Source organism: Natator depressus, chromosome 3 (genome assembly GCF_965152275.1).
Source record: "Natator depressus isolate rNatDep1 chromosome 3, rNatDep2.hap1, whole genome shotgun sequence".
NCBI lineage: Eukaryota > Metazoa > Chordata > Testudines > Cheloniidae > Natator > Natator depressus.
This window is the reverse complement of record NC_134236.1, coordinates 149880367-149901396: the sequence shown is the minus strand read 5'-3', so window position 1 is coordinate 149901396 and position 21030 is coordinate 149880367. Positions and strand designations below refer to the sequence as shown.

The following is a 21030-nucleotide window of genomic DNA, read 5'->3' as shown; positions in this document are numbered from 1 at the left end:
TATGTGTGGACGGAAAGGGGATTAGGCCTGAGTCTGAATTCGAACCCTAGGCTTACACTGCAGTGTAGACATACCCTTAAGGAACAGGCTGGTGGTGGGTGGTACCTGCGTGGTTCCTGCAGCCCCCTGCTGTGCTGCCTCGGCGCCAGGAACCCTCGAACAGGGTCGTGTGCCACTTGCTCAGGCCGTCCTTGTCCAGGGCATCAGGGGTCAGATTACAGATCTCTAACCTGGAGAATTCCCTCATGAAGTCCTTGAAAGCCATCCTGAACATGGGGGAGGGGAGGCAGACAAAAGACTGAGACTCCACCCAGCTCAGGTCTCTACACCAGGGGGTTTCTTCAGCGGTGCTGGGGTGGCTCCCAGTTTCCCATCCACGGGACCCTCGCTTTCCTGGCTCTAACCCCCTCCCTGTGCCCCACTGCTTAGGAGCTCTCAGACAGGGGAGAGTTACAGGGGCCATACTCAGGCGGTCCCATCCAGCCCACCCCCCACTACTGTCTGAGCCAGCAATGCTTGGGGCAGCAAAGGTTATTCCCTCACATTCCTGTCCCAGCCCTATTTGCTTTCACCACCCCAACAAGGCTGAGTGCAGAGGGGGGCTCATCTGGGTTCATTGGCAGCAGCCTGGAATAGGTGTCCCTCCTGCTGGCCCAAGCCCCATGCAACCCAGCTGGGGTCCTTCGTATCATCAGCCTGGCTGCGTCCCGCCCTGAGCACAGGGTCCCTTAGCAGAGCTACGCGCCGTGAAGCCCTCTGCCAATCCCCCAGCTCTACTTCCATCTTCGGGGCAACAAACCCCACCGGACTCCCTTGCCCTAACTCTGGGCCAAGAAGCAGGCGCTCTCAATGGCGCGCTGGGGATGGGGAGAGGCACAGCAGGACCACCATGGCAACAGGCTGCAGCTGGGACAGGGGCGACAGGACGTGGCGTGCGGACGTGCTACGACAGGCCCCGCTCGCACGCCTGGAGGGCTAGCCAGCTCCATAGCATCTGGCTGGATGGAAGGGCCACAGAGGAGCAGAGTTATTAACTGGGGAGATGAAGACACTTCCCTAGGCTCTGATTTGGTAGGAATTCAGCCCATTGGGACAAAGCATGTGATTTCCTGAGGATCAGAACCTTATGGCCCCACCCCCTGTCTGGAACAGGTGCAGGCTGCCCCGCCTGCTGGAGAGTGGCACCATCTGTCTCTGCAGATACTCACCAGAACTCACCATCCTCCATTTTCAGCTGCAGCTCCTCCCTCTGGGAGGGGTCCACGTTGTCCCACTCAGAAGAGCTGGGATGGCAGGAGAGAGGCGGTTAGACAGGGGACACTAATACTGGACTGTGCCACCCTCCCCGACACGCCCCAGTGCCAGACACTTCAGAGCCCACCCTGGAGCTGCACCTTTATCTGCCGCAGGCGCACCATGCACTGCAAGCTCTCTCTTAGTAGTGCCATGCAAACAGCACCTGGACTGCACACTACAAGACTTTCCTCCCAGCAGGACCCTACAATACCAGCATGGCACCCGTTTCTCACTCACCCGTCGCACCAGGCTCCGGTCCACTCCACCTGACCCCAGGGGTTTCTGATGCGAATGAGCTGTTCCTGGCGACCCCGGTACTCCACCTGGCAAAATTCAGAGGTCAAAGGTTAAACTGATGCCACTGGCTGAGCCATGTAATTTCTCTTGGTCCCAGGCAGCCACTCACCTCAGTGAAGCCTGTGACAGAGTAGGCATGCCCCTTCACCAGCTTCTTGAAGGTCACTGCTTCCATATCAAAGGCACTTGTGATCTGAGGGGAGAGGACAAGGAATTGGTGCATCTCCCGCTGTCCAGAGCCAGCACCTCCTCCTCTAGCTAAGGAGACACTGACACATGCTGCCTTCCCACAGAGAACCCCCATCCCAAGCTGCTCCAGCCCCGGGGAGGGGCAGGGCACCGTCAACCAGAGGATCAGGGCTGGTGATGTGGGCCAATCTATTCAACTCCCTGCGACAGCCACCCACCCAGCCCCTGCTCCCTCTCACTGCAGCCGCTGCAACAAGGGCTCTGCTGGAGGGATAGCTGCAATGCGACACATTGGGAGGGGTTGGGGGGGCAGGGGGAGATGAATGGATACTGCTCACTTTGTGGACGCCTATAAAAAACACACCTAGAGCAGAGGTTGGGGGAGGAGGAAAGAATCCCTCTACTTCACAGTACATTCCCAGGGACCCTTCAGGCTGGGGGCTAATGCTGAAGCCCCCACTCTCTGGCTCCTCTCCTCAGAGGTTTGGATTGACCTGCCCCTGCAGTTGTTTGGGGGATTTTGGTTTTATGGCCCCCACATACCTGCTTGGAAATGGCAGATCAGTGCGTGCTGATTCAAAATTTCACCACAAGGGGGCACATGCCTGCTCCAAAACCCTCCAATGGGGCAGAGGGGCATGAATGATCTCTCTGCACCCACGAGCCTCCCCCGCCAGCAAGACTGGTCCCATCTAGATCCCCTGCCTGAGGTACCTACAGAGACTGTGAACCAGCTCTGCTCCCCAGCCCTTGCTTCTGGGGCTCAGCAGGGGGCCATGCTGTCCTCAGATGGGGGTGATCTGGGTGGGGCACCCCTCAAGCTAGGGCCAGCCCTGCTGAGATGGTGGGAGGATACCAGTTGGGAGCTACCCTCTCTATCAAGGGCCTTGTGACACAGCTAAGGAGGATTTTACACCTACCCCCTTGGCAGCTGGGCATGGAGGGGGACGCAGGGAGCAATCTGGCCTCAGAGCCTGAGGTGGAAGGAGAAGGGGCCCCAAGCTCCCTACAACCCCTTAGGGAAGGGCAGGAAAGAGGAGCACCCCTTACGTCGATGGAGCAGCCAAGCAGGGATCCTCTATCAAGCGCCTTGTGGATGATCCTGGGTAGGTTGCGGGGTGGCCGCTTGAGGTCGTACATTTCCGACACGCCGCCAGTGAAGTCCTCAAAGCCCTCGGTGGTGCTACCCCCTGACAGGGCCTCATAGGAGCCGTTCAGTCTGCACACCAGACAGAGCCAGAGGATGAGCGGGACGCCAGGGCAGACAGCAGTCCCACTGCTCCCCAGATCAGAGGAGCAAGCCCACTGGAGGAGACACCCCCAGGACAAGATCCCCAGAGATGTGCTCTCCGCTCAGCCCCTCGCCCTCTCGGACCCCACTGGCCCCAGGCCCAGCAGGGTGACACTCACTTGGCATAGGCCTTCTCCAGCAGAGCACTCCAGAACTCGGAGCACTCTGCCGAGTGCACAAACACCAGCTCCCCGTCCTTGGTTGGTAATCGGTCGTCAACCACCACATCCACCCACTCGCCGAACTGCCAGATCTGGGGAGGAAGGAGAGCCTGGGGTGAGCGGGGCAAGACCAGGCTCCCGTGGACAGGGACAGCTGCAGAGCTTGGGGCAGAGAGGGGCCATGACAGGGCCCAGGAGTTACTCAGTGTAGATGGTCCTAGGCCAGGGCCATGGGGGAGGCTTGGATTCCACTCCGAGGCCTGGACCTACCTCGAGGAGCTCTGCAGCACCTGTTGTGGGGTGGGGAACTGCCCTGCCCTGGGCCTTACCTGGAAGTGGAAGATTCCAGCATACTCCTCCTGGAAGCTCTGTCCATGGGGCACCACGCGGTGCAGGAGATCCTCGTTGAGGGTGAGGGAACCAATGGCAGCCAACAGCCAGCAGTCACCTGGAGAGCAGGGAGCTGGGATCAGCCACCAGACCTGCCCCCAGCCTCTCCCTCCCTACAGCTTCCCTGCTGAGTCACTGAGACCAGAGATTGTAACCCTCCCCACTTCTACCTCACCCCCCTCCCGCCCTGGGCAGCGCCACATGGGATCCTCCAGCCTGCTGCCCATTATGATACAAGCGCCAGTTGCATCCCCTGGGCCCACAGAACCCACTGAAGGAGTTAACAGGGGAGTGTGTGAGGGGGAGTTACAGCAACTTCCTCCCAGGGATGCTCCACCCCCACAACACCCCTGGTTAGCCCTGTGGAGGCAGAAGGATGTGCCCCCCCAGCACCCGCCATCCTCCCACGTGCTCTGCAGGAAGGGACCAAGGGCCTGTGAGGTAGCACTGACTGAGGGGGATGGAAACACAGCCCCCATGCACATGCTGCCCCAAGATCCAAGCCAGGCATTGGGCACTGTGTCCAGGGGTTCACACTCCTCCCCAGAGCATCCGGGAATAATGGGGGAGGGCAGGAACTGCTGGGAGGCCAGCCAGCTTGTGCCTCACCCCCAGCTGCTCCTGTCAGTCAGAAGGGAACAAGCCAGGCGGCCCTGCTGCAGGCAGGAACCAGGCTGTGAGTGACAAGCGGCTGAAGGCGGAGACGACTGGGCGCCAGGGGAGACAGATAGGGTTACCACCTCCAAAATGCCAAAAAACTGGCATCCCCTCCCCCATGAGGCAAGCCCAACCCCCAACCACAAGGCAACTCTGCAGCTCCCCATCCCCCAACAGCCACTTATAGCATCTATATCTAGTATATAGTATCCATGTAAAAAAGAAAAAACCTGGCGGATTAAATTATTTTTCTGGCAACTGGCAAATCCAACAGGGAAATGGCACAGGCTGGTAGGGGCGGGGGAGCAGCAGAGAGTGGGCACAGGCTGGCAGGGCTGGGGATTCACAGATTCATAGATATTAAGGTCCGAAGGGACCATTATGATCATCTAGTCCGACCTCCTGAACAACGCAGGCCACAGAATCTCACCCACCCAGTCCTGCGAAAAACCTCTCACCTATGTCTAAGCTACCGAAGCCCTCAAATGGTGGTTTAAAGACTTCAAGGAGCAGAGAATCCTCCAGCAAGTGACCCGTGCCCCATGCTACAGGGGAAGGCGAAAAACCTCCAAGCCCTCTTCCATCTGCCCTGGAGGAAAATTCCTTCCCAACCCCAAATATGGCGATCAGCTGAACCCTGAGCATATGGGCAAGATTCACCAGCCAGATACCCAGGAAAGAATTTTCTGCAGTAACTCAGATCCCACCCCATCTAACATCACATCACAGGCCATTAGGCCTATTTACCATGAATATTTAAAGATCAATTAATGGGATGCAGAGGGAGTACCCAGGAGGCAGAACAGGGAAGCTCCCAGCAGGAAAAGAACCAGGCCTGGGCTCAGGCACCCTGGAGTGGACTTGGGGGCAGGGGGCACGCCCTGGACCGGACTCAGGAGCAGGGCCTGGTTATGATATCCCTTTGGGAATTCTAAATATAGCCACGGCACCAACTCACACACCATCACCACAGCAACCCTCAAGCCACTGGCTGCCCTCCCCTTGTGACTCAGCTCCCTAGCAACTTCCTGCCCGGGCGTGGCCAGGCCCAGAACACCCGCCACCCGCTCCACTCATGAATCCCAGCCGGGTGGAGGCAGCAGTGCCTGCCATGGGCACACCACAGAGTGGCCCAACCTCACCCCCGCTGGGCCAATGCCCCGCAATCCTGGCTACCAACTCCCCCTGCTTGTCCAGTCCTGGGGCCCCACCCCCAGCTCCGCCAATGCCCCTCATTCCTGACCCACAGCCCTCCCCATCTTACCATTCCAGTCTTGGCCCATTCACCCAGCTCTGCCTATGCCTCTTGATCCTGGCCTGCAGCCTCCCACCTCTACTCTGGCCATGGCTCTTTCCTGGACAGACTCATGTACTAACTGCAATTTTGGGCCCAGTTTTGGCTGCTGTAAGGGAGTTGGGGATCCTGCTTCTTTCTTTCCAGAGACTGTACCCAGCCTGGCTCTGTGGCTCCCCATGCAGTTCATGCTGCTGTGCCATGGCAGCTTCGACATTCCCAGAGCCCCCAAGGGGTGCAACAAACTAGACACAGTAATCACTTCCCCAGACATTGAAATGCAGCCATCTCGGGGGTGGAACATAGCAGCTGTTTAACACACATCAGCACACAGTATTTTAGGAGACCCTGCTCTCGAGATCCATGTGTTCAGACCGTATCTAAATCCTGCCACTTCTTCCTACGCAGCATTTTAAAAAAATCTGGCTACACTATCAAAACCATCATCATCTCCCATCATCACTGCTCCTTGACAAATGCTTGGAAGTGTCCAAGATCACAGGGGTGTTGTAGGTCTGGGGTGTATTTATAGGAGTGTTGTATGGAAGACACAGGAGGTAACTGTCCTGCCCTGCTTGGGTACCGGTGAGTTTCAAGCTGGAGTACTACATCCAATTCTGGGTGCCACACTTTAGGAAAGATGTGGACAAACTGGAGAGAGGCCAGAGGAGAGCAACAAACATAAGAAGTTTAGCAAATATGATCTATGAGGAAAGGTTAAAAAAAAAAAAAAAAAAAAAAAAAAACAAAAACGGGGGAGGGAGGGTTTAATCTTGAGAAAAGAAGATTGAGGGGGGACCTGATAACAGTCTTCAAATATGTGAAGGGCTGTTGTAAAGAGGACAGTGACCAATTGTTCTCCATGTTTTCTCAGGGTAGAACAAGAAGTAATTGGCTTAATCTGCAGCCAGGGAGATGTGGGTTAGCCATCAGGAAAGCTTTGGAATTGTAAGGATAGCTCAGCGCTGGAATAGATTACCTCGGGAGGCTGTGGAATCACTGGAGGTTTTTAAAAACAGGTTAGATTAACACCTCTCAGGGACAGTCTAGGTTTCCTTGGTCCTGCTTCAGTGCGGGGGGCTGGACTAGATGAACTCTCAGGGTCCCTTCCAGCCCTACATGTCTATGATTCCATACCATCTTGCTCCACTTGAGCCTATTCAAAATGCTGCTGCTAAGATCACCTTGCCAGCTAAGATCACTCTGTGTCACCTTCCTCTTTGGGTCCCTCCACTGCCCCGCCCCCTTCTCCAAGGCATCAAACACAAGCTACTGTTTTTTAATCACAGCTCAGCCCCACCTACCTAACAACTCGAATATATTATCCAGACATCTACCTCTGCCAGCCTTTGCTGACCACTGGTCACCTTTGTGCTTTTTCCCTCGCCTGCCTGGAAGGCACTCCCTGTGAAAATCAGCAGAGCCACTGCATGGTCCTTCCAATTCACCTCCACCATGCTGCCCACAAAACACTATGCAAGCGAGCGGCCACCACCACCAATCACAGTCAGAGCACTGTTACTTTGCCCTGTACCACGTTCGTTTACTGTTGTCTCTCATCACCTGCCAAGGTTGAACGCTCTTTGGAGCAGGAACTGGCTTATTACGGACATGTACGCACAGTGCCTGGCACGGTGGAGCCTGGATTCCTGGCTGGGATGTCCACGGACTACTGTAACCAACAGTCAGTCACACACAGTAGTGGCGAAGGGGTTGCGAGCCCTTGCCCTTTGCATAGTGCTAAACGGGAGGGAAGTCCTTCTTAGATCCTGGCAAGATGGGAGGGAGATCCCAGAATGGAACCAGAGCTGCAGGGTTGGGTGGGATTATGGGGGAAGAACAGAAGTAATAGCAGAGTTGATTCAGCGGGGGCACTGGGGTCAATCCCCCAACTCCTGGAGAGAATGCTGGAAATCGACCCTTACAAAACCCTGGCCCCTGCCACCAGGATCCTCTCTTTGCACTTGAGAGGGCCCCACAATTTCAATCCATTCAAACACTCCTCAAACAAACACCTCCTCCTCACTCTGTACCAAACCCCAGGTGCCGCTGTGCAGGGATTGGAGGGACAGTACTTACCCAAAGCCCCCTGGCAGATGTCCGTCCTCGTGGCGCCTCCAACAATAAACTGAGGGTCCCCCACGATTTCCTGCAGAGGGGCAGAGACACTCAAATACTGGTGCCAGATCTCAGCAGGATCCGCATTCTGATCTCTACACAGCAGGTATCAGCTGGGCTCTGGTTCAGGGAGCAGGGGTGACCACGAGTGGCAGTGTCTGACAGCACCCTTAGGAGAGAGGGGTGCCAGCTGCCACCAGCAGTGGGTAAGGGCCTTGACTGTAACCACTCCAAAGGGATCAGTGGGGAAACATTTTGAGACCTGCTGCTGCAGAGCCACAGGCCCCAAACCTCGTTAGTGGCAATGGTATGAGGGCTTACATTGAGGGCCCCCAGTCACTGAAGGCAACGGGCTCACACACCTGCACAGGTCCGATTCCATCCAGAAAGGGCAGGGGTGAGACAGAGACCAACCCCCACATTTCAACGCCCGGATCTAACTGAGGGAAAAGGAACTCACTACAGAAGGCAACCGGTTCGGGGGGTGCAACAGACAGAACTCCCTTGGCACCCGTGGCTCCGGCCACCTGTGGGGAAGGAGAGCGTCTGAAGGAGATGAGGCCTGGGGCAGGCAGAGGGGTTTGGAGTGCTTGGCAGATTGTGGACCAGGGTTCAGGGCAGGCAAAGTGATCCAGTGTGTAAGGGACAGGGCGACAGCCTGGGTCACCATGGCAGAGCAGCTCTCACAGTCCAGGGCCTCCTGGCTGAGTGGATCCAGATGGATGTTGTAGGCCCCACAGAGGAGAGCGCCAGGCACTTACCGATGGGCGCTTCCAGCGTACCCCCTGGGTCTTGCCAGAGTTTGGCCCCAGCTCCTTGAAGCCGAGGGCGGAGGGGACAGCTGGGAACTGGGGGTCCTCGAAGAGACTGCCACGCTCCAGGCACTCCTGCTTCAGGGTGTCGTAGTCCTGGTTCAGGTACTTGACAGCATTGCTGTGCTCACCCACCCCCTCCGCTCGCAGCCGGTCTCTCTGCAGCCGGGAGGCAATTCCCCCGAAGGACATCATGGTGCAGCTGGCCAGGCACAGGCAGCGCTAGCTTCAGCACCTCCCCCTGTGACGAAAAAGGCACTAGGAGATGAGACATGGCACAGCAGTGTGTGGGGGGCAGTGGGAGGTGGGGAAGAGGAGATTCAGGAATGGCTGGGGACAGGACTCCCCCATGGGAACAGAGTTTGCAAGAGGAATCTGGGCTAGGCAGAGAAGAGACAGGTTGGGAGTGCGGGGCACTGGCAGAGCTGGGTGTGGGGAACCCAGGGCTGGGATAGCAGGGGGGCTGCAGGTCAGGGTGAGGGGTAGAGGCAGAGCTGTGTGTGGGGAGCCCAGGGCTGGGATAGCAGGGGGGGTGGGGGGGGCTGCAGGTCAGGGGTGAGGGACACTGGCAGCTGTGTGTGGGGAGCCCAGGGCTGGTCTGGTTTGAGGTGCAATAGTGGAGCCTTTTGGAGAAGCTTGCACAGCTGTATGTTGGACTCTGACTAGTACTTCCAGCTACTACTTTAACAGGATGGAAAGTTCGTCCCACACAGTAACCATCTTCCTTTTGACAGACTGTTGTGAGGGAGCCCAGAAACCAAAGTGACCGAGCACGGCAGGCCAGTTGGCAGTGCAGAAAGGACCCCTGGGGTGGCCTCCCACAGTCAGGGACCATTCCCACACCCCAGTCCATAGCACAGACACTGTCGCTTCTGTGTAGAACTGGGCCGTGGCGTCCAGCCTGACAGGCCACATTTCTATCCACAATAGTGTTAAGCCGAACAAACAGAGCTGCCCTGGACCCCAGCTGGGAGCAGATGGGGGTGGGGAGCGGCTCCGCTGCTGAAACTCTGCACAGAACTACAAACAGCGATTTTGGACTTGTCTGGAAAGGGGCCAAGCATGCAGGAATCCTGGCCGCCTCAGCCCCCATTCCCCACACCAAAGGCAATGCACCCACTGTTCATCACTGCCCACCAGGACTTCAGAGCGATGAACTTTTCACTCCAGCGCTCTGTTCTTGCTGCTTACAGCGCCTCCTGCGGGAGCAGGCTGCGATTGGAATAGATGGGAACCCTGCCAGACCCAGCACTCCTGCCCCATTCCCCATAGTGCCTCCTGGGGGTGGCTGGGACAGGAATGGCTGGGAGCTGCCCCCAGAACCAACATTCTCCTTACGGTGCCTCCTGCTGGGGGAGGCTGGGACTGGAATACGTGGGCGCTCCCCCACCACCAGTGCTCCTGCTGGGGGAGGCTGAGACTGGAGATGCTGGGACTCTCCTAGACCACTGTTTTTCAAAGTTTGGGTTGCGCCCCTGTACTGGGATGTGGAATACAAGGCACTGGGTTGCCTTGCTCAGCACCCAGAGATCCTGGTGGGCAGTAAAAACTAGTAGTAAAACTAGTAGTCCCTACCCGGAAGCGGCCAGCAGCAGGTCCAGCCCATAGTGGCCATGGGGCTCTGTGTGCTGCCCCCACCCCGAGCACCAGCTCCACACTCCCATTGGCCGGGGAGCTGCGGGTGGTGGAGCCCTTGCACCTCCACCTAGGAGCTGGACCAGCTGGCTGCTTCCGGAGTGCAGCATGGTCCGCAGTGCCAGGACTGGCGGGAAGCCTGCCTCTGCACCCCGCCTGCACCGCTGACCGGGAGCCACTGGAGGTAGGCCCACGCCCCAATCCCCTGCCTCAGCCCTGAGCCCCCCCAAACCCGGATCCCCTTCCTGCACTCCAATCCCCTCATCCCTGACCCCATCCCAGAGCCTGCACCCTCAGCCCAGAGCCCTCATCCTCTCCCGCATCCCAGCCCTGAGTCCCCCAAACCCAGAGCCCCCTCCTGCACCCCAATCTCCTGCCCCAGCCCAGAGCCCCCTCCCACACCCTGAACCCCTCATTCCCGACTCCATCCCACAGCCCTCACCCCCATACGCCAACCCTCTGCCCCAGCCCTGAGCCCCCTCCCAAACCCCAAATCCCTCTGCCCCAGCTCCATTGGGTCGCAGGCATCAACAATCTTCTTCAACTGGGTTGCCAGAAAAAAAGTTTGAAAACCACTGTCCTAGACCCACTTCTAGCTATCCCTGCTGGTTGGTGGGGAGAAGATGTGGGTGATATTGTTCTCAGAGACAAACCATGAGGTGGGGGGGAAAGAGACTGGCCACAGTGGGAAGGTGGGAACTCCTCAGGGGGGAAGGGAGAGGGGTTTGGAAGTGGCTGCTCCTCAGGCTCCCCCTCCCAGGGATGGGCCCTGCAGCACTGTAGATTTTGCCTGCACTAGTCCCTTCCTTCTGGAGATGCCCTTGGCCGAGCGTGCATTGAGTCAGCACATTTGGAGGGCCCGTTAGCAAGTGGTGACATCTCTGCAAGGCTGCAGGCCAGAGCCAGCATTGCTCAGTGGGCTGGAGCAGTGGTTCTCTCTTAACCAACCCCCAGGGGGGTTGCAGGACAGGTTTAAGGAGGTAGCAAGTTCAGGGTGGGCATTAAGGGGTGGCAAGCAGGGCAATTGCCCAGGGCCCACACCACAGGGGACCTTGTGAAGCTAAATTATATGCTTCAGCCCTGGGCAGTGGGACTTGGACTTCAAACTCCTGGAGGAGTTACAGGAGTCTGGAAAGGTGGAAAAGAGGGAGGATCCGGGGCAGCCCTCCTCCAGCAGGAGAGTGTGACTCAAACCAAGCTCAGAGCCGACAGGATGCATGATTCCGGGAAACTGAGATGACCTGTGCCTGATGATGGTGGGGTGGGGTGGAGGGGTGGCACAATCCCAGAACAGCTTGAGTCCTGCCCCCCCACGCAGCCCCTTCCCCCCAAAAAGCAATGCCTGCCCCTTCCTGGAAAGCAGTGGCCCCTCCCTGCAGCTCCCAGGTATTCCTCCTGCCTCTGCCTCTCCCTGCCTTGTGCAGCTCACCGGCTGAGCCACCTTGCACGGAGGGGGCCTGGCCGCACCATGTGACCGAGCAATCTGGGGGGGCATATGACCCTGCATGCCCTCCCATGCATTGCCTCTGCTGGGAAAGTACCATCGGCTCCAGGAGAGCCCCTCCCTACTGTTACTCACACCTTCTTGTCAACTGTTTGTAATGGTGACAGGTTTCAGAGTGGTAGCCATGTTAGTCCGTATCAGCAAAAAAAACAGAGGAGTACTTGTGGCACCTTAGAGACTAACAAATTTATTTGGGCATCTCTAAGATGCCACAAGTACTCCTCGGTTTTTTTGTCTGTAATGGCCCACTCTCTTACCACTTCAAAAGTTATTTCTCCGCCCTTGGTATTTTGCTCTTAATTGATTTATCTCGTTAGACTGACCTAACACTTGGAAAAGCAACCCACGTCCTTTCATGTATTTATACCTGCTCCTGTATCTTTTACTTCATACATCTGATGAAGTGGGTTCTAGCCCACGAAAGCTTATGCCCAAATAAATTTGTTAGTCTCTAAGGTGCCATAAGGACTCCTCGTTTTTTTTGCCTCCCACTAAGGGGTGCTACTCAGAAACCAAGTGACCAAGCTGGGGCCAGTTGGCAGTGCAGAAAGGACCCCTGGGGTGGCCTCCCACAGTCAGGGGCTATTCCCACACCCCAATCCATAGCACAGACACTGTCACTTCTGTGTAGAACTGGGCCATGGCTTCCAGCCTGACAGACCACATTTCCATCCACAATGGTGTTCAGGAGGGAGAGGGGCATACGGGTGCAGGGGGACTCCAGAGTGCCCAGCCATCAGTCCCTGCTGGAGACTGGATGCCAGACCAGCAGGACCACAGCTCTGTCCTGGTCGGGGTGTGTGCAACTAACCAACTCCCACTAGTGCCAGGGACACGGCTGGCCCTCCCCCCACCAGTCACCAGCTTCCCGTCCCAAAATATGGGGGTGGGCCCCACAGCCAGCCAAGCCTGGATCACCTGGGCCAAACCCCAACCTCCCTTGCTGGGACTGCGACCCATCGCCCTCTTGGGTGAATGACGGATGGGCGGAGGTGGGGAGCCCACCACAAACCAGGTAAAGGCCTGCAAAGTCCCTGCCTCCGAAGGATTTAATCAGCACCTGGGGCCTGTGGGTTTGGGCTCCCCTGAGCACCAGGCCCCAGTGCGCTGCGCCACCCCATCCAGCGAGGTCAGCTCTGACCCACCTTGCTGCTGCTCCAGAGCCTGCGCTGGGACTGCAGCCAGCGCAAGATCCATGGCAGCACATAGGAGCACTACTGAGCATGAGGCGGTGGGCACTGGCTGGCACACCCAAGGCCTCGCTCTGAGGACTGGCACTAGGGCCCGCGGAAGGGGAGGCCTCAGGTAAAACATCACCCCGAGGACCTGTTGGAATCCCCCTCAGAAATGCTGGCTTGTCCTCATCTCACAGGGAGCGACACTCGGCAGGACTAGCGCTGGAAACACACAAGAAGTCTCCTTGCACACGGCAGTAGAGGGACCCTGGTGGAGCAGACCCTTCCCACCCCCACTCTTCCCCAGCTCAGACAATTACCCCAAGCTACCCCCAGGACATCTCACTGCAACGGCCAAGCTGGGCTCCATTTTTTGCTGCCAGAAATCCTGCCCTGGGGCCCGTAACACTTTCCCCACAGCCTCCCTGCTGCCAGCCACAATCCTCTCCATTCCACCCCTGCCAGAGCCCCCCAGAATGGCAGGGGACCAGGCACCTAGCAGCCCAGTGCTGAGAGACACCCCACAGCCCTCAGCACAAGACAGCGTGGACGGAGCCGGGCCACGAGGAGGTCTCCCTCGATCCTGGGGGTGCCTGCTGTTACCAGGAGTAAATGGATGGCATTGGCTGGGACAGCTCTTGGCAGATCCCATGCTATACTTCTGCTGGCTTCCTTGGGATGGGCAAGAGACTGGGCATTGAACACAAGGTGCATGTGGCTCCTGCCCCACAGAGCTGCCCTATGGTGGCACTGGCTGTATCTGTTCCAATGCTCATTGAGGTGGGGAGGGAGAGAATATACCCTCCCCCCGCAGCCCCAACCACCCTTCATGCCCCTGGTGCCTGCTCCTCTAACATTATGAACTCCCGCCTGCATGTCCAGTACCCCTTTCCCCAGGCAGTACCAATTCTGCTCCTCTCCCCACCCCTGTGCCCCTCCTTGCCACAATATGAATCCCCTTTTTCATCCTTGCACCTGGTGCCACTCCCACGCAGTTCCCCGTGCCAACTCCCCACCCCAGGGTCCACAGCACTAGCACCTCTGTGTGCCCAAGAACCTCACAGCGACACCATCTCGGTGTACCAGTCAAGTACCTTCCCATCCAGGAAGCCCCTGGGCTAGCTCCTCCTGTCTCTGACTGGCAGGGCAGGGCAAGGAACACCACTAGGCACAGTCATCCGTGCTGCCTTTGTTTCCTGGCTTGTGGTTTCCCCTGCCTCGAGCCTCCTCATGCTGTGCCGGGCCCTTTCCTACCTTCCCGGCAGGCCTGTGCAGCGCTGATATGGGTGTGAGCATGCTCTAGCCATGGCAGTGCCACTCCAGGGAAAGAGCATTCCCCAACGGCAGCGCCAGCCCCTCACCCACTGCACTGACAGCGCTACATGCCCCCTCCCTACTGCACATCCTCATGCCAGCAACGGCTTGCCCAAGTGACTCAGACCCCGACTGACTGTTGCCCTGCAAAACAATGGTGCCAGGCTAAGCATTGTGTGAAAAGCCCCACTCTGCTCCTGGGGTTTAGCTCCCCGTGGATGGAGCTCTCTGATCCTCCCTTCTGGCTGATTGGCTCCAGGAACCAGATGGGAAAAAATAATTGGGGGTCATCTCTTAAGTGCCACCCACTTGTGACCCCAAAATGAGCTGCCATTCCCAGTCACGCTGCATAGATCTTTATAGACCAACCCTCCCTCTCCAACCATGTGGTGATCAGCAGTAAAGTGGTTAATGCTGACATTTCCATCATCAGCTGAGTGAACAGCCCCCCCTCACCCCCAGGGGGCAGTCACCCTCACAGAGCGATGGTTTCAGGCTGTCTGCAGACTCAGGCAGACTTCCCTGCACTAGTGACACTCTGGGAACGTTTACATGCTTTTCTTCATCCCCAGGGGCCTAAAACTAGCAGCCTCTTTTGTAGAGTTCCTGCACCCCTGCTTCCTCTTCAAACATTTATAGCTCCTCCCAGCTCTGCAGCAGCCCCCTGTGGATAAGCTGAGCCTTGCCCAGAAGGCACAACCATCCATAGCGCACAGCATAGATTATTAGCCTTGTTATTCAGTGTATTTTGGAAGGCCCTGATGGCTGCTGTGCTCACAAAGGAGGTAACCAGAAGCTGATGCTGGAGTTCTCCTGAGTGCAGAGGGAGTGAAGAGCATTTCAGACACATGGGGAACCAGTCTGGATGCCAGCTGAGCAGGAGCAGACAGAGGTCTCCCTGCAAGCTGGTGCTGATGGAGCCCATGGGTCCCCTGGGTGGGCATATAGGGTGCACATTTCTGGATGATGCTTCAGAGAGGCACAAGCCAACTGTTGTCCAGGGAGTGCCCAAAGCCATCTCTGTACCTGGCAGGCCCTGTCCAGCAGCATCCATCTTTTTGATGCCACGGGGCAATTCTGGCTCCACAGACTCCTGCAAAATAGGCCCCCAGAAACACACTGCTACCTGAAATACTGCTTCAGCCACAAAGCTTGCCCCCCGCCCAGCTATAGCAATAGGTTTCCCCATCCCTCCATGCAGTGCCTTCTCCTCAGTGTAACAAGTCAGTGACGCCAGGGCTGACTCTCGCCCTGGGAGTCCCTGAGCTCCCTTTCAAAGTCTTCCCCTGGCGTCACTCCCTTCCCCAAGCCCTGCACGGTGCCAAGCATCCGAGCAGTCGGGAGCTCCGGAGCAACGCATGGCTAGGACAGCTTGCTGCCCCCCTCAGAACTGGCGACCTCGGCTGTTCCAGCGTACGCTGGCAGCACAGCGAGGTTTTTGAGGGGAAGCACAACTGCCCTGTTTGTTTGGTTTGGAAGACGCCTTCCCTGTTCCTTCTGACACAAACCAACTGGCCCTTCTAGTCCCCAAAGGCCTCCCTCCAGCAGCTAAACAAACCCTACACCAGGAGTGGAGGATTAGCCATTGGGTCAACGGGGCCTGTGCCCAGGGGCCTTGGAAAAAAAGGGTGCTCCCAGCGCTCCTGCTGGGGAGCGGGATCAGGGCACAAGGGCTTGCTGGAGCACTGGGTGGGCAGAGCAGGGCAAGCCCCCAGGCCACAGCCCCATTTCCCTGGCAGGAGCGCAGGGTGACTGCAGGTGGAAGGCGTGGAGTAGGGAGGGGCCCCAACTTGCCCCCCCCCAACCCATATCCGTTCCTGTACATCAGTTCTGTCTTCACTCAGCCTCCAGCGACGTCATGCCCAGACTGAGCCCTACTAGCTGGTGGCTGCAACCATTATTGATCAGGGAAGGAGCACTGGACTCCTGGGTTCAAATCCCAGCTCTGCCACTGACTCACTGTGCACCCACAGGCAGGCGATTGGGTTTCCCCAGCTGCACAGTAGAGTTTGTCTCACCAATTCCCCCTCCACCTTTGTGCTGGGACTTGGCTTCTCCAGTCTCCCTGCACCAGGGGAGACTGGCCCCTAGCTAGACCTTGGATCACCAACAGTTCCTACCAGTCAGGTTGCCACCATCCCAGCCACCACTCCGGGGACAGCTCTTTCAGACGTGCCGATCCCCCCAGGTGGGAACAGAACTCAAAGCTTTGCAGAACAGTGCCTGGGATCCCCAGTGTGACGCTGACACCCAACAGCAGGGTGACCCAGCAGGCAGACCCTTATTCAAGTGCACAGGAGGAGTTCAGCTCCGTACAGAACCCAGGTGACCATTCCGGGGGGAAGTCCAGGTCCCTTTGTTTTCGGCCTGTGATCACAGGGGCGCCCCTATACACACAGTTGAGGGTCCAGCTGTTCCCACCACTGCTGGTCCCTAGGCATTTGAGGGAGGCTCCTTGCGGAGCTGACCAGGTCAGCCAGAACTGAAGCCGTTGGGCTTGGAGGGTGCTGCCCACCAGGTGCGGAGTGGATGCAGGCCTCATTTCCTGCAACAGCCTCCCACGGCTGGCTGGAGGTGGGTAGCACTTGATGCAGTAGAGCATGTACTGAGTATCTAGGACAGGCCTGCCTCCATGTCAACCCGCGAGATTTGCATCAAGGGCCTGCAGCAACACAACAAGCACCCTGCTTACCATCCCTGCCTGAGCTGGGAGGGCACCAAGTCTCTGCAGTAATGACATCCAATGGAGAAGGGGGTAACTCCAGGGACTAGAAAGTTAAAGGAAACAGGACAAGCAGCCCAAGGGCTGGATTTACTGCTGTGCGTGGCCGAGCCCTCCTCACTCCATGAGGAATCCAGCACCCAGGGATGGCTGCTCAGACAGCACAGAAGAGCCCAGGAACTGTGTCTAGTTCAAACCAGGCCTGGACGCACCTGGCCACCACGCCCAGCAAAACATAAAAAGAGTTACCAAGGCTTGCATGGCACTTTCTCTCCAACCAGCCCAAGGAATGCCACACCCCAATCCCAAACTACATATAATACACACTTGGTCACCCAGCACCAAAGTGCAGCCACTTCTGGGGTGGAACACACCAGACAGCAACACTACACATAAGAGCTCAAGGCAGGCACCCACATGAAACAACAGGACAAATGGAAGGCACAGTGCAGTTACCCAGGCTGGGATCTGGCCAGGCCAAGGGAGTTCACATCAGTTCCATGGAAACACGCCCTGGGATCTTTTGTAACCACAAAGCTGCCAGGGCCAGTCTTACACCTCAGCTGAGCAAATGGAAAGACGCTGTCTTGAGAGGTGCTTGAGCTGCGGGAGATTGTTCCAAAGGGTGCTGGGCCCAGTACAGAGCCTTGGAGCAGGAAAGCTATTTCCTGCAAACAGCTGGGAATAGGAGCCAAGAAGCAGCCAGACCGCAATAGCCTCCCTCACGCATAGCCTCCCCCAGCTCTCACATAGCCCCCACCCCGATCAACTGTAGACCCCAAGCTCCACAGGGACCGTGGGCTGCAGTCTCCTCTATCGAGGCACTCACAGGGCCCTCACTGCTGCAACACATCTGCAGCCAGAGCCAGGGAGCTCATTTTTCAGCAACCTCTCCCTTCAGAATGGCAGGATCCTCCCCAGGCCGGCCTGTCCCACCCCCACTGAGAGGCTCCTCTCCAGACAGGGTGCATTGGGGAACTGCAGTACTGCCAGTTAGGAAGCGTGGGTGAAGGGTGGAAGAAAGAGCCCCCTAGGATTTCCCCTAGGTTGGCACTCCCAGCAGGGCAGCCCTGCAATGCACAGGGCGGGCGCTCCCAGGGCATCGCTGAGCAGCACTGGGGAAGGCTGGGGGGCGGGGGAGGGGGCAACTCCAGAGCTGGAACAACAATCCGGTTAACAAGCCACCCCCAGCCCAGGACCCAAGGCAGGTCTGAGGCTGAATACCCATATCCTCTGCAGTCCCTGCCTGGCTCACAGTCACCGGGTGCAACACAGCAGCTGGCTTCAGCCCAGAGCAGCTTCCCCTTGCACATGCCATAGACACTCGCAGGGCGGGGGGCAAAGAGAAAATGCCACTGCTGCCCTCCCAGGTGCAAAAGGGGGGGGTCCTGTTCCCCCCACTTCTGCTGAGGGAGGGGACCCCCAGGCCTGGAGCACAGACTTCTAGCCAGAACCCTGCGAGCCCCTCCCCATCTTCAGAGCTCTAGGGGGAGAGACCTGTGCCATAGGCCGGTGCCACCGCCCTGACTCACCTGATCATTTCCCTGAAGCAGCTGCCACAGCCAAGAGGAGCGAGTGACCAAGCCAGGGAGGGTCCCTGCCACCAGCCCCTCCCTCCCAGGCAGGCCCTGAAATTAGCAGCCTCTAGAAGCTGAGCTGTTAATCGGCTCCCAGCGTGGCCGGAGGGGCTGAGAAGAGCAGAGAAACTTACTGTGTGGGCTGCTCCCGGGGGGGCCCTGCCCTCTCTTCTCCTTCCCTGGCCCCGCGTGGGTGCTGGGAGCCTCCCTCGCCCCGGCTCGCTGCAGCAGAGGCGCTAGCTCGGCTGCTGGCTCTGCACAGAGGAAAGGTGGGGTTTGGCCTGGTGGCAGGATGTGCGGAGCATGCAGCTTAGATTGAGTGTGTGTGTGGGGGGGGCGGTATGGGCAGAGAAATTAAAGGCACAGCAGCTGCTGTCTGACTCCCTGCCCTGGAGCTGCTCCCTGGAGAAGCCCAGGCCTCCCCTTCCCCGCCCCACTTCAGGATTTCCCCCCTGACTGGTGTTTGCCCAGCCCTGTGTGCCAGACTGCAGATCCTGCACCGCCCTTCAGCTGTGTCAGGGCATGTTACAAGGGGTGAGGAGGCTGCACTAAAAGCCTCAGCTCTCCGAGACGCCTGCCAAAGGGATCCTCACTCCAAAAGCAAGGCGCCTGCACCAGTGATGGATCCAGAGGGGCTGGCCCTGGGGTCAGCAGAAGACTCCGAGCCTGGCTCCCACCATGGGCTGAAGCAGAGGCTCCGACCTTCCTGGATCCAAAAGCAAAGGATCTAACCCCTGAGTGAAGGAGAACCTTCATTAATAGTACAGAGCCTATGACACACACTTGAGTAGTTCTGAGTCCATCCAGAAGAGGGCATACAAAACACTGCCCAGCCTTCATAGCCTGCATGCCAACCACACACACTTTATAGACATTAATTAACCTCATATTCTCCCCACATTAGAGCGCTCAGGATCATCCTCCCATGTTCCAGATGGGGAAACTGAGGCAGGTGACAAACATCCATAGTAGCATCAGAAATATAAGCCTAGCCTTCCTGGCTCCCACTCACATGTGCAGGCCACTGGAACTTTTCCTTCCCGATGAGGAGGTCTCTCTCACCACCATCACTTATGCCTCTTGCAGCCAGGCTGTGTGTTTCGCTCATTCTCCAATGGCAGGCCACTCCTCTCACACAGTCTGGGACGTCCCGGGGCTGGACCTTGCTTCCCCAACACCAAGAGCCAACCGGATCCTTCCCAGCTATTCACAGGACAACTCCAGCAGCTCCAGGCACTTTTCTGAGAACTGCCCTGGACCTGCTGCATGAAGGACAGTGATCCAGCCAGCATCCCCTCCTTGGAGCACTGGGAAGGGCATTGCCCATGTCTCCAGGGCCAGGGGATCCCCTACCTCAGATAGCAGCCCACCCACAGAGCTTAATGCCCCTCAACAGGACCAGATCCCCTGCAGGGCAGACTAGGAGTTAATGCACTGAAATGAAATACCTGATAGCCTTTGTAGTAAGATGAGGCCCTGAAACATAAATCCTTATATCAGAGACCCGGTATGAGGCCTAAGGCCTGAACTAAAGTAATGGTCAAGACTTTGCTAACATAAAGCAAAGTGAAGCTGTGAGCAAGAGGCAGGCCCTGCTCACAGAAGCTGGCAAGGAAAGGACTGACGTTGCCAAAATATATATATCTAAAAGGTACTGGACCACTAGCTATCAGAACTCTCTGGTACTTGCACATTCCACACACATAACAAGCAACAGGCTGACCCTCCCAAAGATGGGCAAAAGGGTAATATGATGGATAGAGTTGTTTTGTTCAAACCAACATGTACAAGGAGAGAGGCGGCACCTGGCTACCTAAAGGGGTTGTACCTTGTTACGTAGAGGGGTTGCACCTCAATATGTCAGGAGTGATGTGTAACTTGTTTGTACCTGTGTATAAGAATGCATCCCTGGGGCGGTCTCTCTGTCCGGCCCAGGGGCAGTGGAGTGTCCCACCACTGACTGAGCTGTGTCCATTGTCAGGGAGCACATATGTACTAGCAGAACTGTAGACATCTGATCCGGGGAGCTAGAGACTGTTTCGTTTGACAATAAACCTGGCCGGATGCTTTCGTACCTTATCGGAGTCTGTGGTCATTGGGGCTTCTCTCGGGGTCTCCTGTGTCAGCTATCTGCGCAGACCGGGGCAGCGCACAGAGGGAACACACGCACGCAGCCGACTGTTATCAACATTGGTTAGAGCGGAGCGCTACACCGGGGGCGTCTGACAACAGCCTTCTCCCTCAAGACACCTCTGAAAGGATGGACAAGGCACGGTGTCGTTCCCCCCACCCCTGGTAATACGCATTGTCACAGCCTGTGGGAGGGCAGGATGTGCTGCACACAGAGGCCTGGAGGTGTGTGTGTCATTGCACACATGTGGGGGTCTGTACAATGAGTTTGGCTATACAGGTGTATGCTGCATGTATAGCTTTATAGGAACACATGGGTATACAGGTGAGTGCAAGGGACTGCACGTCAATATTGTGCCCTGAGCAGGCACACATGCACGGAGGGGGAGGGGGAGGCCTTTACACATGCAGGGCAAGAGTGCTGAGTGAGCATGCAGGACACTGCATGGCACCGTCTGCGCAGGGCAA

The 21030-nt window shown here is 57.4% G+C and overlaps 1 protein-coding gene across 2 annotated transcripts in view; it reads right to left on the bottom strand.

Annotated features, from left to right (window-relative positions):
* The window catches only part of CAPN11 (calpain 11), a 29460-nt gene extending 10744 nt beyond the window's left edge, over window positions 1-18716 (bottom strand). The window contains exons 1-10 of one of the 2 annotated variants that reach the window (XM_074949065.1): window positions 18567-18716; window positions 8455-8746; window positions 7655-7724; window positions 3564-3682; window positions 3193-3326; window positions 2833-3001; window positions 1703-1786; window positions 1534-1619; window positions 1209-1283; window positions 106-266 (exon numbers count right to left, since the gene is read on the bottom strand). In XM_074949065.1, coding sequence (XP_074805166.1) covers window positions 106-266; window positions 1209-1283; window positions 1534-1619; window positions 1703-1786; window positions 2833-3001; window positions 3193-3326; window positions 3564-3682; window positions 7655-7724; window positions 8455-8700 — 1144 coding nt within the window. In that variant the 5' untranslated portion in view covers window positions 8701-8746; window positions 18567-18716. Of the gene's footprint in view, window positions 1-105; window positions 267-1208; window positions 1284-1533; window positions 1620-1702; window positions 1787-2832; window positions 3002-3192; window positions 3327-3563; window positions 3683-7654; window positions 7725-8454; window positions 8747-18387; window positions 18535-18566 lie in introns of those variants that run through there. The other variant, XM_074949066.1, reaches the window with a different exon arrangement.
* Between the last annotated feature and the right edge of the window lie 2314 nt (window positions 18717-21030).